Source organism: Dermacentor variabilis, chromosome 8 (genome assembly GCF_050947875.1).
Source record: "Dermacentor variabilis isolate Ectoservices chromosome 8, ASM5094787v1, whole genome shotgun sequence".
NCBI lineage: Eukaryota > Metazoa > Arthropoda > Arachnida > Ixodida > Ixodidae > Dermacentor > Dermacentor variabilis.
The window spans coordinates 88,297,990-88,312,451 of record NC_134575.1 but is presented as its reverse complement, the minus strand read 5'-3'; the positions used below and the strand labels follow the sequence as shown (position 1 = coordinate 88,312,451).

Here is a 14,462-nt window from a genome sequence, read left to right as displayed (position 1 = left end):
CACCTCAATTTTTTGTACTTTCGCTATACAGGAGTAAAAATATATGCATGAGAGAAATATATTTCTGACATGTGAACACTGAGCGCTCTTTTGGAAGCGTCCAATCCAACAGTTGTCAGTAAAACATTAGAAAGGAGCGTCTTTTTTTTTTTCCTGAGAACTTGACCAACGCGGAACTTAACAGAAACAAAATAAAGGAAGTCAAATGCGTTGCCCCGTGGCGTGGGCAACTCTGCCGACTTTCCTGTTTGACACTCGCCACAGTTCAATTTGGCGCAGCAATGCGCCACTCGGAATTCTCTACGCTTCGCCGCACACTCCCTCGGAACTTACACTCGCGGGCCGCTTTGATTTCGACGGGCCGCTGCACGCAACTGCAGCCGCTAAGGTCAGACGCTTCCAACTTCCCGGAGGAGCACCCTCGCCCGTCCGGAGATGCCGAATCGCGCGCGTGCGCCGGAGCCGGACGTTGGAGGGTACCGCGCGAGAGTTTCGCGGTTTCGCAGCGGCGGGGCTGCGGCGTAGCCGAAACGACGCCGCTCTCGGATCTGCGCCACGCAGGAGGAGTCGTGGTGCGGCTACGCTCGTCACAACAACGCCTACGGGAGCGGTTCGCACTTTCATCGCAAATTGTGACTCACGCGATCGTGCAGCCGTGTTTTGCCCGGCGCGCGTGTGCGTCTGTGTGCGTGTGTGTTTCTGCGCAGCCGCCGTAGTCAAGCGGGATGGCGTCTGTTCGACAAGACTCGCCGCTTGCAACCTTCGTCGACTGAGTTATCTCTTCTGTGGTGGTTCCGGTGAATGTTGCCGTGTTTCGGGCGGGAGCGTGAAGACAAAGGAAAGATTTCGGTCTGCGACGACGTCGTAACAATGCGCTGACATTGGCGCACAGTTGTGGTGCAGGAAAGGTGCTCTAAAGTTCCCGATAACAGCGTCCTCGGACGCAAATACTGTTGTGTGAAATTTTTCCTGCTGTTTTCGACAAAGGAAGAAAAATGTAGCGACAAAGATCGAGAAGAATAAGGCTCTAACGCACGCCCAAGAGTAGGCCAATTATCGGTAAGTACACTCCTTTCTGTAGTAGCCGGGAATTCTAGGGGATTTCAAGATGTTTAGACGACTTCAGCGTGTTCATGACGCAGAAATTCGGCTTGCACGAGTAATCATTTCATCTGGGAACACGTATTTTATTCTGAATAAAGAGGAACGCATTTGTCAGCAGCGTTTTTATAGTTTTGCTGTTACTGACCAAAATGCTTCTTACTTAAGTCAATGACGACAAAGTCTTTGCAAACGAAACAGCTGCATCTTTTTTATACCGGTAGTGATTGTGGAGCTCTGCGTATATGACATCAGTAGGACACCATATACCTTGACGATGTACTGAAAGCACGAAGCTGCACTACTTAATTGTGTTGAATATTGTTTCCAATAGTTTGCTTTTCTTAACAGATTCACACTTGTCGCACTTGAGCCATTTACTTTACTTTTGTCAAGCTTGATTGAGAAATTGTATACATTCAGTGTCTTTTCTTAATTTAGGTAAAGTTCTTGGATTGACGCACTTTTGTTATGCATGCTAAACCTCCGCGACATTTTCTTGATCAGAAAGGCCTCCCAGAACAGAAATAACAATAAGGACACACTAACTTCATTCTTTTTCTGTTTGTCACACTGTATGGCAGCGTGAATTACCGGGATGACACGAGGCAGACACGCTCTACTTTAAGTTCACCTGTATAACACTTACACGCACAACTTATACGGAGATGAGTGGAAAAAGCAGAACACAAGGACATTTATCTTACAATTACATATCGCTTCGAATGTAGACCAAAGCCTGAAACATACGAACTGTTGAGAACTGAAATAAAACACGGGAGTTATCTTGAGGATAGAGGCGACAAGTGCATGTGGCTCTTAACCAGGATGCGAAAAAATTGTTGCTAATTATTGAGTTGCAAAGGCATCCTATAAGCGAGCACGCGATTTTAACCATATAGAAAGAAAGATCGAGTGACTGATAAATGTGCTATGTCAAAATTATGCATCACACTATGTCAGGTAAGGACATGATACGCCAGCGTTCACCTTGAGGATATTATTTATCTTAAGGTTTGGTCTTCTGCCCGAGTTGCGCAATGCATAGTTGCAGCACTTATACCGGACAGAGCACATTAGCATAACGCATTCTAAGTAGTGCGTACTTACAGATTTTTTTAGAAAAATATTTATTAATGTAGCATTGCTGCTCGCCCCGTTATTGCAATGCCCTTTTATTATATTTACGACATTAACAATGGCCACTCATTGTTAGGTTTTCTGATAGTATGTTCTCCTTTTACTTCGTCATCAGTGTGTGGCGCTTCACTTGCATTTTGTTACTGGGTTATTGCTTTTACGCGGCAAATCTGTCTGGGTCTGTAGTGTTGGGCTGATGAGTAGCTTGTGTTCCAGCGATTATGCCTTCAATACTGACACCACGGCTATTACTTCTATTTTAGGGTTATAAAATGTTGTCTCAAAATAGTGTAAAGCTTCAATTAAGTACTACAACCAATATTGAAGTATGCACAGGCGTTTTCATGTGCTACACAGTAAAATACACCTTGACAATATTGATGCAGGCTTGCATTCTTGAACTGCAGAGTGCCTAGATGTACGGGTTTTCATACAAAACAAGTACACCGGATAAAACTCCCACTTTCAGTCACATAGCTTTTCAAGCTCGAAAGTCTTGCGATCATAGACGTGGCGGTCATAGAAATTGGCCTAGATTTAGTTGCACAGTCCATTGACAACTATCAGTCCCTTGTGCTTTCACATTCCGGTGCCTAAGGGTATTGTGGCAGCGCATTGATTTAAGTGGTGTGGCCACGAGGACTGCCTGGGATTTTTCTTGACATGCAGTAAATCTGCAGTAAATCTTGCATCAAGAATAAGATACACCGTTGCCGGAGTATTGTGCACGATGCTGCAGTCGCTATAAACAGATGCAGGTCAACATCCGGCACTCTCATATAATTATGTGTAAGGAATACGATTATAGCTTGTGTACCAACACCGACAATTTCGCTGAGCTGTAAACGAACCATTGTCTCGGCGAGTCATTCATAGCGCAGGCCACATTCCCAGAAGAAGTTGGCATTTGAAGGACATCATCTTGGAAATTACAGTACTTAGCGCCTCATCGTCCTTCGTTTGCAGCTACCAACATGCGGCACAGGGGGTCTACCACAATTATTCTATATAGCCTCGCGACTGCGTGAAGAAAAATGCACACGAGGGACCAGCCACCAGTGAGTGGAAGCCTGCGAAAGAAGCTAGTCGACAATCTGAGTGGTGGACATCCTGCACGGAAACGACAGTTTATGGCTGTAGCACCACTAGTGCACGTGCCCTAATAAAGAACACTGTGTAGACTACACGGCGAATAGTCTACGTAGCGTCTGCATCGTAGTTGAGTCTAGGCGATATGCAAACGCGCGCATGGTTTCTCGAAAGTTAAAACTACCTCTATCGAAAAAAGTACTGTGCGCGAACATACAGTCAGAATTAGAGAAGTTCGCGGGCTTGATTTTACGGCCCGGGACCACTTTATGAAGCCCAAGTCCAGCCCGGGCCCGTGATACCAAGCGCGGGCGTAAATTACCTAAGTACAGCCCGGGCTCGACTCGGGCACAGCTGTTCATGACTAAGCTTAGCCAGGGGCTTGCGTGTGCATTACCAGGGCCAGCCCGGGCACGCTTGAGGAAATTTGTTAATGATGATTATTATTGGTGCTTTGCGCGTTGTAGCAGGCGATCAGGCGGAAAAACTGGTGTGTGCATGCATTGAAATATTGCTTTACGCGAGATGGTATAATTATCGGTTGAGCTGTTGAGGTGCTAAGCTCTGCAACCGGGGTTAGAAACCCGGCCGCGGCGGCCGAATTTGGATTTCGGTGCAATGCAACAGCATCCGTGTACTTAGATTTGGGTGCACGTTAAAGAACTCCAGGTGGTTCAGGTTAATCTGGTACCCACTATCACGTGCATCGTAATCATATACCGGTTTCGGCACGTAATACACGAGAATATAAATGAAGTGTTGCTTATCCGGCACATGAAAAATCAATACAGTATGAGTAGAGCGACAATAAAACATAGCAAAAACATTTTTTTAAGACAAAGACAAAGTGTATAACTTGCATGAAGAAGCGGTTAGAAGCAAATGTAAGGCATTATTTTTAATGCTCTAACCTGTCATGTTCAATAAAATGCACACATTTTTGTTTCTCTAATCGGAACGTCGATGATCTGGCTCATTGCATGTGCTGTTAATTTTCCGCTGGTGCGCATGCATTAACTTTGATCATGCTATTTGGTTCTATGAGGTCCTTTAGTATCTGCAGATATATATATATATATATATATATATATATATATATATATATATATATATATATATATATATATATATATATATATATATATATATATACATTCAATGCTGCTTTTCCATTCAAAAAGCATTTAATACAGCGCAAGTTGTCAGGAAATGTTTTGGAACACTTGCGGTCATTTTGTTTTGTCCCGACGTTACGCGCATTGTGATGTGTACAATTCATCGAATAACCAATCATTGCTGCAATGTCTCTATACCACGCCGTTGTCACTAATATCTAGTGTCATAATACTCGCAGGTATTGACCACTACCACATACCACAGAGCTTGTGTTTTCGGCATACATATCGGGAACGTGCGCCAAAAGATACTATCGGCATTTCTGTTCCATCAACGGAAGTGATGTCATGTATTTCCTCACATATCAATATAAATACCGCCACGAAAGAGACAAAATGCGTGAAATGCCCGGAATAGTAGTAATCGGGCCAAGAGGAATCAAATTTATATAAACAACAACCAAGAAAGCGATGAAAAAGACTGTACCAATAGAAAAAACACCTGCAAGGGTTGAAGTTATTGGAAACATTGTATTCTTTCAACAGAATTTCTTGTGGCCTGAATAAAGTAGATAAAAGAGGATGATATGTTTGCTGTTAAAAGCTTTTGCTATTAGTTTCCTGTGGATGCCTCCGAGTCTGAAAATCTTCTTCCACTGAAAACAGAATTGAAAACAGAGCGCCAGGGAAGGTATACATAAGCATAAAGATGAAGATGGTGCCCGAGAGAGCACGCTTTGTGGCTGTCCTAATTGTGTTGTCATATTCTCTGCATGCAAGCATAGGACATTCACTCGGGACCATGGACTGTCGACCAATCCGCAGTCAGCATTCTGGCAGTGCACAGCTGGCACTTCTAAAGACTTGCACTATATAGTAAGCGCTAGAGCACCTTTCCCATTCGCTGAAACAGCTAAGCGCGATTTGTTATCGAATCGCTTATAACGGAATTGCAAATTATAAAGTTACATAGATCGCACGCACTGGCACGTGGCGAGTTCAATTTCGATCATGATCCAATTTTCGATCATGATCCCTATTCTGTGAGGTAATCCTTGTGCGTTTTAGAAAACGCCGGCAAAATTTTAGCGCACTTGAGCCAGCACACAATTTGTAATTGAATTTTTGAATTGAATAGCATGACAGTCGAGCAACACTGGCGTGCTCGCGAGCCTTAACGTCAGAAGCTGCATGCTTGCCAAACGAGCATGTATCGTATATTGAAGAATCGATGTTTCAGCTGTGCGCGCATGTCGCAAAATTCCTCTGTCTTCAGCGTCTTCGTACGGTATGGTATGGTGAACTTTATTAATGTCCTGAAGATCAACCCTTAGGTTGACGCAGGCGGCTCCCACGTCGGGACAGTAAGGTTTAACCTTACCGCCTTATCGTGGGCCTTCTGGACGGCCTGTACTTGGTCGAAAAGAACTCCGCTGTGTAGGACTCGCCGCCACCAGTTTCTCTCCTTGTCACAGTCTGTGAAAGACACATGACACTGCCAAATCACGCGATCCAGAGTAATGATGCCATTACACTTCTCGCAATTGGTTGGTACCTCTCTTGCTAGATATAGCTTGTTAATAAAGTGTGGACTTGGATAGGTTCTTGTCTGCAACAATCTCAGAGTCACCACTTTGGCTCTATTGAGCTTCACTGGGAATTCCCTTCCGTTCGTGTAGTAATGCCTCGTGATTTTATTATATGTAAGTAATTGGCCCCTGTTCTCATTCTGTATATTATTAGGGCCCTGGTTGCGTAGTGCACGGATAGTAAGTCCTCGTGCAGCTGCGTTAGCCATCTCGTTTAAATGCTTCCAAGATGAATGAACAGACCCCATGTGCACAGGAGACCAGCGGATTTCAATCCGTTGTCTGTCCAACTCACCGATCAGCTGGGCAGCCCTTTTGGTTACAAAGCCATTGGTAAAGTATCTAATAGCCATCTTGGAGTCACTGTAAATCCTCGTCCACTTATTATTCCTTAAAACCAATGTTACCGCTACTTGTTCCGCGACTGTCGTGTCTTTAGTCATGATTGTAATAGCATCCCGAGTGAGACCATCTGCATCTACTAATACTGCCGTAAAGTGTTTCTTTCCTCTGACCCATGCAGCATCTACAAAGGCCGCATGTTCACTGTCGTGTTCTTCTCTCGCAGAAGAGCTTCGACCCTTCCCTTTCGCCTTTCCAGGTTGTGCACCGGGTGCATATTTCTGGGGAAAGGAGTCGTCTTGATTATCTCTCTATGCTATCTTTTAGTTCTACTGTGCCTTCACCTGAAATTTTGGATTCGGTTGGGCATCACCTTACCTCTTCTAGTATTGCTCTACTTGACCTTGTTGTAGAGACCTTGTCTCTGTGGGCAACTTGCTGAGCTTCAATTATCTCGGGTACTGTGTTGTGGAGCGCAAGTTTCATTATTTATTATCCGGCGTGTTAATCGGCAGCCCCACTGCTGTTTTGACTAGCATTTTAATTAATCAGTTCAACTTGTTTAGCTCTGTCTGTGTCCAAATGAGCATCCCAGCTACATATGAGAAGTGACACAAGGCGAAAGCGTGGACCAGTCTCATAGCGCTCTCCTCTCCCAGCCCTCTGTGTATGTTAGTCATTCTCCTTAGCAGTCTTATTACCTCCTCAGTCTTGCTTGTGATGTGTTGTATTGTTCGGTTTGCCCCGTTTGCCTCCAGGGATAATCCTAGGACTGTAATGGATTCTACTTGCTGAGTAGATTCGCCTGTCTTCGTGGTTAGAACTAACCTGGGTTCTTCCTCGGGAACATATCCCCTCACTTTTCTGCCCCTTCTCCTGTTATTGAGTACAAGGAGTTCTGACTTATGAGCAGAGCATTTCAGTCCCAGGTCTTCTAAAATAGACTGTACCTCATAAATGCTCTTCTGAAGTCTGCTTTCCGCCTGTCCCATACTTCCTTCAGCGGTCCATACAGTCACATTGTCTGCATAAATGGTAAAGTGAATGCCCTCTATCCCTTTTAAGCCCTTTGCCACTTTTCACATGACTAGGTTAAAAAGGATAGGTGACAAGACCGACCCTTGTGGCGTCCCTCTGTCACCGAGATCCATCTTCTTTGATTTAATATTCCCTAATCTAAGGTGAGCTGAACGATTGCCAAGAAAGCTTTTGACAGCTTCATAGAGTTTTCTGCCTAATCCCAGTTCGGAAATCGCTTCAAGTATTGCTTTATGCTTAATTGTGTCAAATGCTTTTTCGACATCCAACCCCAAGAGAGCTCGAGTGTTTTTTGGTTTAGCTAATAGCTGTTCATGATTGATTACCAACATGGCATCTTGTGTGGACAAGCCTGATCTGAAACCAATCACATTATACGGTAGGAAGTCATTGTCCTCCACATATTTCGTCAACCTGTTCAATATAACATGCTCCATTGTCTTCCCTAGACATTATGTTAACGAAATTGGCCTGAGATTATCCAAGTTGAGTTGCTTGCCAGGCTTTGGTATTAAGATACAGGGTGAATTCCTGAAGAGGGGGTCATGGGCCTAGTCAAGCTGTCGAGACAGCTTTTAGCTGTTGACCCTTTCCAGGACCCATTATTTCTGGAAAAATAAAAATTGAATTGAATTGAATTGAAAGCTAGTACTGGCCGTCCTGCATTCTTCTGGATATACCCCATCTTTCCATAGTTCATTTATGTATGTGGTCAGATATTTTATTGATTCGTTATCCAAATTCTTAAGCAATCTGTTAGAGATGCCATCCGGGCCAACTGCTGACCTACTATTCACATCATACAATGCCGTGCGCACGTCACTTTCGGTGAATTCCTGATCCATTTATTTGCACTCTACTCCTAAGTAATCGGGAGAACTCACATCCTGATCCTCTTTCCTGAGAGACAAGTATTTAGTTGCAATCGCTCCATTATGCTCTCTGCGCTTGCAGAGAGCATAATGCAGAGAGCCCTACTTCCATGTTTTATCCATCTTAAGGTTAACGCTGTTTACCGTGTCCTTTAGGTACCTAATCGCAGTCCTAATCTCCTCCAGCCGAGCACATCGATTCTACCTCCGGAACTACAGCTCTCTTCTTGGGCGCCCGTGTGTCTTCTTCTTACTGGCTTTTACTTCTACATACCGACTTAGCTATTGCCACACAGCCGCTTTCTGTCCTCAACCCTTTCTTCATTGCCTGCATCTGCTTCTTAAGTTCTTCATTTGCTTTCTTTAGTGATAGAACCTCTCTGATCAGCTGTTCTACTCTGGCATCATTGCTTTGTTCCTGCGTGGCTACTGCACCTGTGACTTTCACGGTACCTTTGACTTCCTCATGCCCAGGTAAACATCTTAGTGGAATTTTTCAAATTGCAGCGGGTGAAACAATGCCACCGCAGCGCCTAGGTAGCGTTGTGAGCTGCCAGAGCGAACGGAGCCAAGAGTGATCCCTATCGCACTTCACTTTCCCCAAGGAGTCATCCAAGCGTAAGGCTTGTAAGATGAATGTGGGCAGAAAGGACTGGTGCTCGTCTGGGGCATCTTTTGGTTGTTGTTGTCCTTGGAACACTTCATGCCAGACAGCCACAGCGACGATTTGCGCCTGCTCGCCGAGTTTGGGACACTCGTTAAAAAGCTGAGGCTGCGGCCAGACGCGATGCCGACCGTGTTCGCATACCGACACATTTGGTAGGCGGTGCTCCGGCCAAACGTTACTCTTTATATATTTAACTGATATCGGGTGGAATAAAGTTCAAATAAAGGTTCAGTCGAAGCGTACATCGCGCTAAGTCCGCGTGCAGCGGACACTTATGCGCCGGCATTGGTTTGCAATACCGTGCGCAACTACAGAGGGAAAAAAGGAACTGGTGGGAACGCGAGGGAGCTTAACAGCATCATAGCTTTGTTGAGCATGAATCCAAGGCACGTGCATGCATGGAATGCTTGCCAGCAAACAATCTGCGCGCGTAACAATGTGCACTGTTTAAGTAGCCCTAGACTTCGCCTTCCATGAACGGTTGGCAAAGCAGTGCTGCAGGGAGGAAATAAGTGTGGAAAGGCATGCGCAACATTTTGCGCAATACGAAAGTCGCCATCTTATTTTTACCGCGTTCACTCGCTGTCTTCGTCAATGGTCTCCAAGATACGCGCGCGCCGGCTTTGTGCATGGCTGGCGCACGCATAGCTCCGAGACCATGCTTCATCGCATGAGCTGGTGGCGACGAGGTCCAAGTCAAAATGCGTAGCCGCTGCGGTGTTTCTGCTGCTCAAAGATTGGTCGCTTGCTTCATCGTGCTGGCGTTGTATAAGACATGGCACGCGATATCTGCAGCAAATACGGCAACAAACTGGAGCTATGCTCCGACCTCACGGGGGGTGGTGGCTGATTTTGTATCGGATTATGGCAGGGTTGGGCGCCGCACATGACGCCACGCATGGTTTGGTAAAACGGCGGTGCGCGCCAGACGACGGGGCTTAGAGCCGGCGAGTTCTTGCTCACATTTTGGACAGAAATGTGCTTTGACCGCCCAGTTTTTACACGTGTAGGGCCATAATAGACCCTCGGCTACAATTTCTCGCGGAAAACCGCAAAATATTGGGTGACCGTGTCGTGCCTCCTTCAAGCATCCCGTTATCGTACTCTGAAAAGACGAACCATAGGACAGTAAATAACCATGTGGGCACTTCAGTCCCACTGCACGTGTTGTACTTGAAAGTCCAACACTGCAATACCAAAAACCCATGACATTCACCGTTACACTCACCACTGCTGAAATATAGTCTCAATAGTACCATTACGCCACTTATTACAGAGCAGAGATTTCTCTTCATATTGCTTCCAAATCTTTCTTCAGACACAAGCTCACATTGGCGTTGAGACTCAAGATACATTCTCCTCTATCGGAAATATGAAAAAGGGTAAATATTCATTACTACTCAGCTGCCGTCTCGCCTACATCAGTGTACGTTTAGTTCCTAATGGGAAGTCTGTCCCTGCTCCCGTTGGAACGGAGCGAAAAAAAATCTTGTGAATATATTCTGAAGTTTCCTGCAGCCTTAAAATCTTGTTGCTGGCTCACTCGAGACTATATTCTAGGTTATCGTGTTTTCGTTGCGCAAAATGTAGTATAACTGTACAATAACGTATCTGCTTGAGAAAGTAACGGCAGCACTTTCTTATTTCTTTCCTGGACCTTTTAGAATCTGTTTAGTGTGCCTTGCTTAAAAAGGCACTGCGCCGTGAGTGAACTTCACATCCTCACTCAAGCGTTCTTGTTACTTTCATCAACTTTTTAGGGTACACACAAGGTCACTGACGGCGTTCTGTAATATATTAGAATTGAGAGCAAATTTAACAGATTGATGGACATGTCCCAAACCATAAATTGAAACTTATATGACAACAAAGCAAACGTTAGATGTTGGAGTTTGTCATGACAGGTAGCGATGGCAAGGTGGTTGCAGAAATGGATGGCAAATGAACGCAACTTCCCGCTGTCACAATCGCAGGATTAAGCATCCACTTGAGTGGCATTCAACTACGGACAACACTGTGTTGCGCCCATGTGTAGCCATATTTTCTTGCGTATGCGTAGTGTAAACTACGTAAAAAGGAAAGTTGAAAGCGCGGGAGCGTTTTGTATACATCGTAATATGCATGTGCGTTGTAAATTTCAGTTGTCCTACGGAAGTGCAGGAAGGCTTAGTTATTTTTATGTGGCGCCGCGTTAGCTTGTGTATGACGCAGCAAATCTTGTGCAATAGGTCTTGTTGTCGTGTTTTCTTAAGTAAAACAACATGACCATGTCTAAACGATAAGCAAGAATAACACAAAGAACAATAGCAAGCGAAATACTTTGTATGCAAAGTGACTTCCTTCCCTTTTTCTCTTTCAGATGAAGGAAACTCTCAAGGGCGACGCCTCGTAAAGCAATCATGAAGACGGCCTCCCTCTGCGTCGCGTGGTTTACCTGCGCCCACGCGGCGGCATCGCTCGTATCTGCTGCTTACGGTAGTGAGGATTACGGCAGCGAAGCTTCCTGCAACGTCACGTTACCGTGGGCTGTGTCGAGGAGTGCGTACGATGACGTCACGGACTCGGTTTTCGCAACTATCATGCAGTGTCCGCCACACTTACACGGTTGCTCAGAGAAACTCCTCAGCTGCAGTCCCGCCACATACACGGCCACCTGCTCCTGCGCGCCAAATTGCCGGGCCTACAGGGACTGTTGCTGGAACGCCGCGTACCGGGAGCCGTCGGAGGCCGAGATTCCCGAGAGTTCGTGCGTGGAAGTGCAAATAGGCTCTTCGTTTAAGAAGTTCATCTACATGGTCACAGGCTGTCCGCCCGCGTGGCCCGACGACGATGTCCGAGAGAGATGCGTGCTGGCGGAAACGTTTAACGATACGTTCTACCTCATTCCTGCGACAAGCGTGAAGCACGTGACTTACAAGTGAGCACTAGGGCCCCAATGTTTTTCTCTGGGATGACCTCGGTTGCCTACGTTCTCTAGAGCCTTGCGTAGCTATGCTACGGATACTGGTATAAAGCATGTTTTCATGAATGTAACTTATGAGGGTAAACATACGCCATCCTGGCAGTCTGCCTTAACGACTATACACTGCTCTACGCACATGTAACGTATTTCGTTGACGTATTGCTCGTCAGCTTTGCCTATAGAAGGAAATTAAGGCCACGTATCATGACAGTACGATGCGTATAAATATGACCGTGTCTTTATAAAATCATGTCGCATCATAGAGTAGGAAATTCATAGTTACTACACTTCTAATTAACCTGCTGCGGTTGAGGTATAGTTATAATTTCGTCCTATAATATTGGATGTGGAATCCACCCGCATTTAACCCATACACGGGAGCCGCTCCTGATTACACCGAGGAAATGTAAATAAGGGCGGCCTCACTAATGCAATGTCGTTGCGCGAAGTCTGCTGCTAGCTGCGGTTATATGCCAGATCTAATTACACAGATATTTATATATCTACGACATATGCTAATTTGCATGCTTTATTGTTATTTTTCTTTATTTTCGCAGGAATGGCTTTTGCGCTCTCTGCAACGACGACATCATCAATGCAACTTTTTGGAATGCAACGACCACAGGAGCTGTGGACCGTGTTCGAGTTGTCCTTCCGGATGTCGTCGAAAACGAACCGGCCCTTCACCTCAGGCCGTGCAACGAAGATGCGCCGTACGACAATTGTACCCAAGCCGCGCCAGAATGGGTATTGCGCAGGTGCAAGACCTACTACGCGCCAGTACAGGACGTCGGAGACCCGGTCGGCCTAGTATACCGGAACGTCTACTGCGCCATCTGCAACGGCGCTAACCTCTCCGCCTTGACGTGCAGTCCGGCTTTGCATCTAAGCAACGTCAGTGTTGTCAGTCGGAAGACGAACCTTGTACCTCCTCTTGCTGGCCCACCTAACCTGGCTGGGCTCTTCAAACCAGTTCAGAGGACGCCAAACTGTTACGTCGAGCACGACGGTCACTGCTACATCAAGTACGCGCCGACCTTCTACAGTGCAAGGCGGAGGTCGGGCATCGAAATAAAGTTGAACGAGACGACGACGTCATCGCCAGAAACACCCTTGCGTGAGCCGACGGGCCACTACAAGCTACACAACTACATCACCGTCATATCCATGTCACTCTCCATATGCTGCCTCGTCATGAAGATCATCGTGTTCTGCGTTTACAAGGAAGCCCGAAGTTTCTCTTCCAAGTGCACGCTGTGCCTCTCGGTGACTCTTCTTTTCACCCAGCTGTTATTCTTGGTCACCAGCTGCCAGCGTCTTCCTGGCGTAGTCTGCGCGAGCAGCGCTGTCCTTATTCACTACGGCTTCCTCTGCACGTTTCTCTGGACGACGGTGCTGTCGTTCGACATCTGGAGAAGCGTTACCGCGGTGAAGCTCTCATCGATGCGCGAGAAGACCCTAGCGGCCTACGGCATGTTTGCCTGGGGCGTGCCGACGACGGTTGTTCTCGGGGCCGTCGCCGTTCAGGTGATGGCGCCGTGGTCGACCTTCTCTCCCAGCTACGGCAACCCAACTTGCTGGATCGGCACGTTCTGGGGCCTTACTACGTACTTTCTCATTCCCATGGCTACACTTCTGTTGTTGTGCATGTTCTTTTATTTTTCGGCCGTGTTCTACATCCGCAGCACATCCACTGCCGTGTGCCCTTCGCACGATGACTCGGAGCTCAGCGGAGGAGCAGGAAGTCGAGCCAGGCAGCAGAGAAACCATGCCGCGCTCTTTGCTCGTCTTGCTCTCATCATGGGCGCCGCCTGGGCCATCGCATTTCTGGGAACATTTATGCCTTACGAGGCAATCGACTCGATTGTTAACGCACTGGTGGGTTTGCAAGGGGCGTACTTGTTTTTCGCGTTCAAAGACTACCGCTACTTGTGCTCGTCGATGACGACGCGGTGGAAGTCGATGCCCATCTACAGCAGTAGCCACAGGACATCGAGCTTGGACGTTTCATCTAAAAAGTCCCGCCTGTCCAGATAGATGTGAGATGAATGCGTGCGGACATTACAACGGTGCTACTGCTGCTCTCATGCTTTACACCTCAGCTAGTACGATGTCGCCGAGCTATCTCATCATTCGACATTGCCAGCGATGACTTCTGGGATACCTTCTCAAAGACTGTGTAAATACACGGAAATACAGTGCTTACTTGTCAAAACAATTTAAACGTGATAGTGAACTTGAGTGAAGTCAAACGGCGCTCCATCGACCCCCGCTAGTTGTGCAAGAATAAAATATTTATCAGGACTAGTTCCTTGCTTTCATTGTCCCCAATCGTACTCAAGGTTAAATACCAGAGGTGCTTAGCATAGCTTTGGCGTGTTAACGTTACAGATCAGTGACGACTTGGAGCTGGAGAGCAGTTTCTCAAGCGTCTTACCGCACTTGTGCAAATCAGACAGATTGTCCTATCCGTAGCAGCATTTCTACCATCATGAACTTGTTATATACCTGATATCTGCGACTGTTGCCCACAAGCTGCTTACATTT

At 46.4% G+C, this 14,462-nt stretch overlaps 1 protein-coding gene across 1 annotated transcript; it reads left to right on the top strand.

The window, feature by feature from the left end:
- The first annotated feature begins 488 nt into the window (after nucleotides 1-488).
- On the top strand, nucleotides 489-14,222 carry LOC142590389 (uncharacterized). Its single transcript, XM_075702472.1, has 3 exons — nucleotides 489-1,059; nucleotides 11,313-11,870; nucleotides 12,473-14,222. Exons 2-3 carry the CDS (start codon nucleotides 11,353-11,355, stop codon nucleotides 13,950-13,952), a joined length of 1,998 nt encoding a protein of 665 aa, XP_075558587.1. The 5' UTR covers nucleotides 489-1,059; nucleotides 11,313-11,352; the 3' UTR covers nucleotides 13,953-14,222.
- The last annotated feature ends 240 nt before the right edge of the window (nucleotides 14,223-14,462 follow it).

Bases quoted from the DNA above. Each gene is read 5' to 3' on its own strand.
- LOC142590389 (XM_075702472.1), top strand. From the start codon at position 11,353: ATGAAGACGGCCTCCCTCTGCGTCGCGTGGTTTACCTGCGCCCACGCG. The intron at 11,871-12,472 runs GTGAGCACTAGG...TTATTTTCGCAG, and splicing joins GTGAAGCACGTGACTTACAA to GAATGGCTTTTGCGCTCTCT.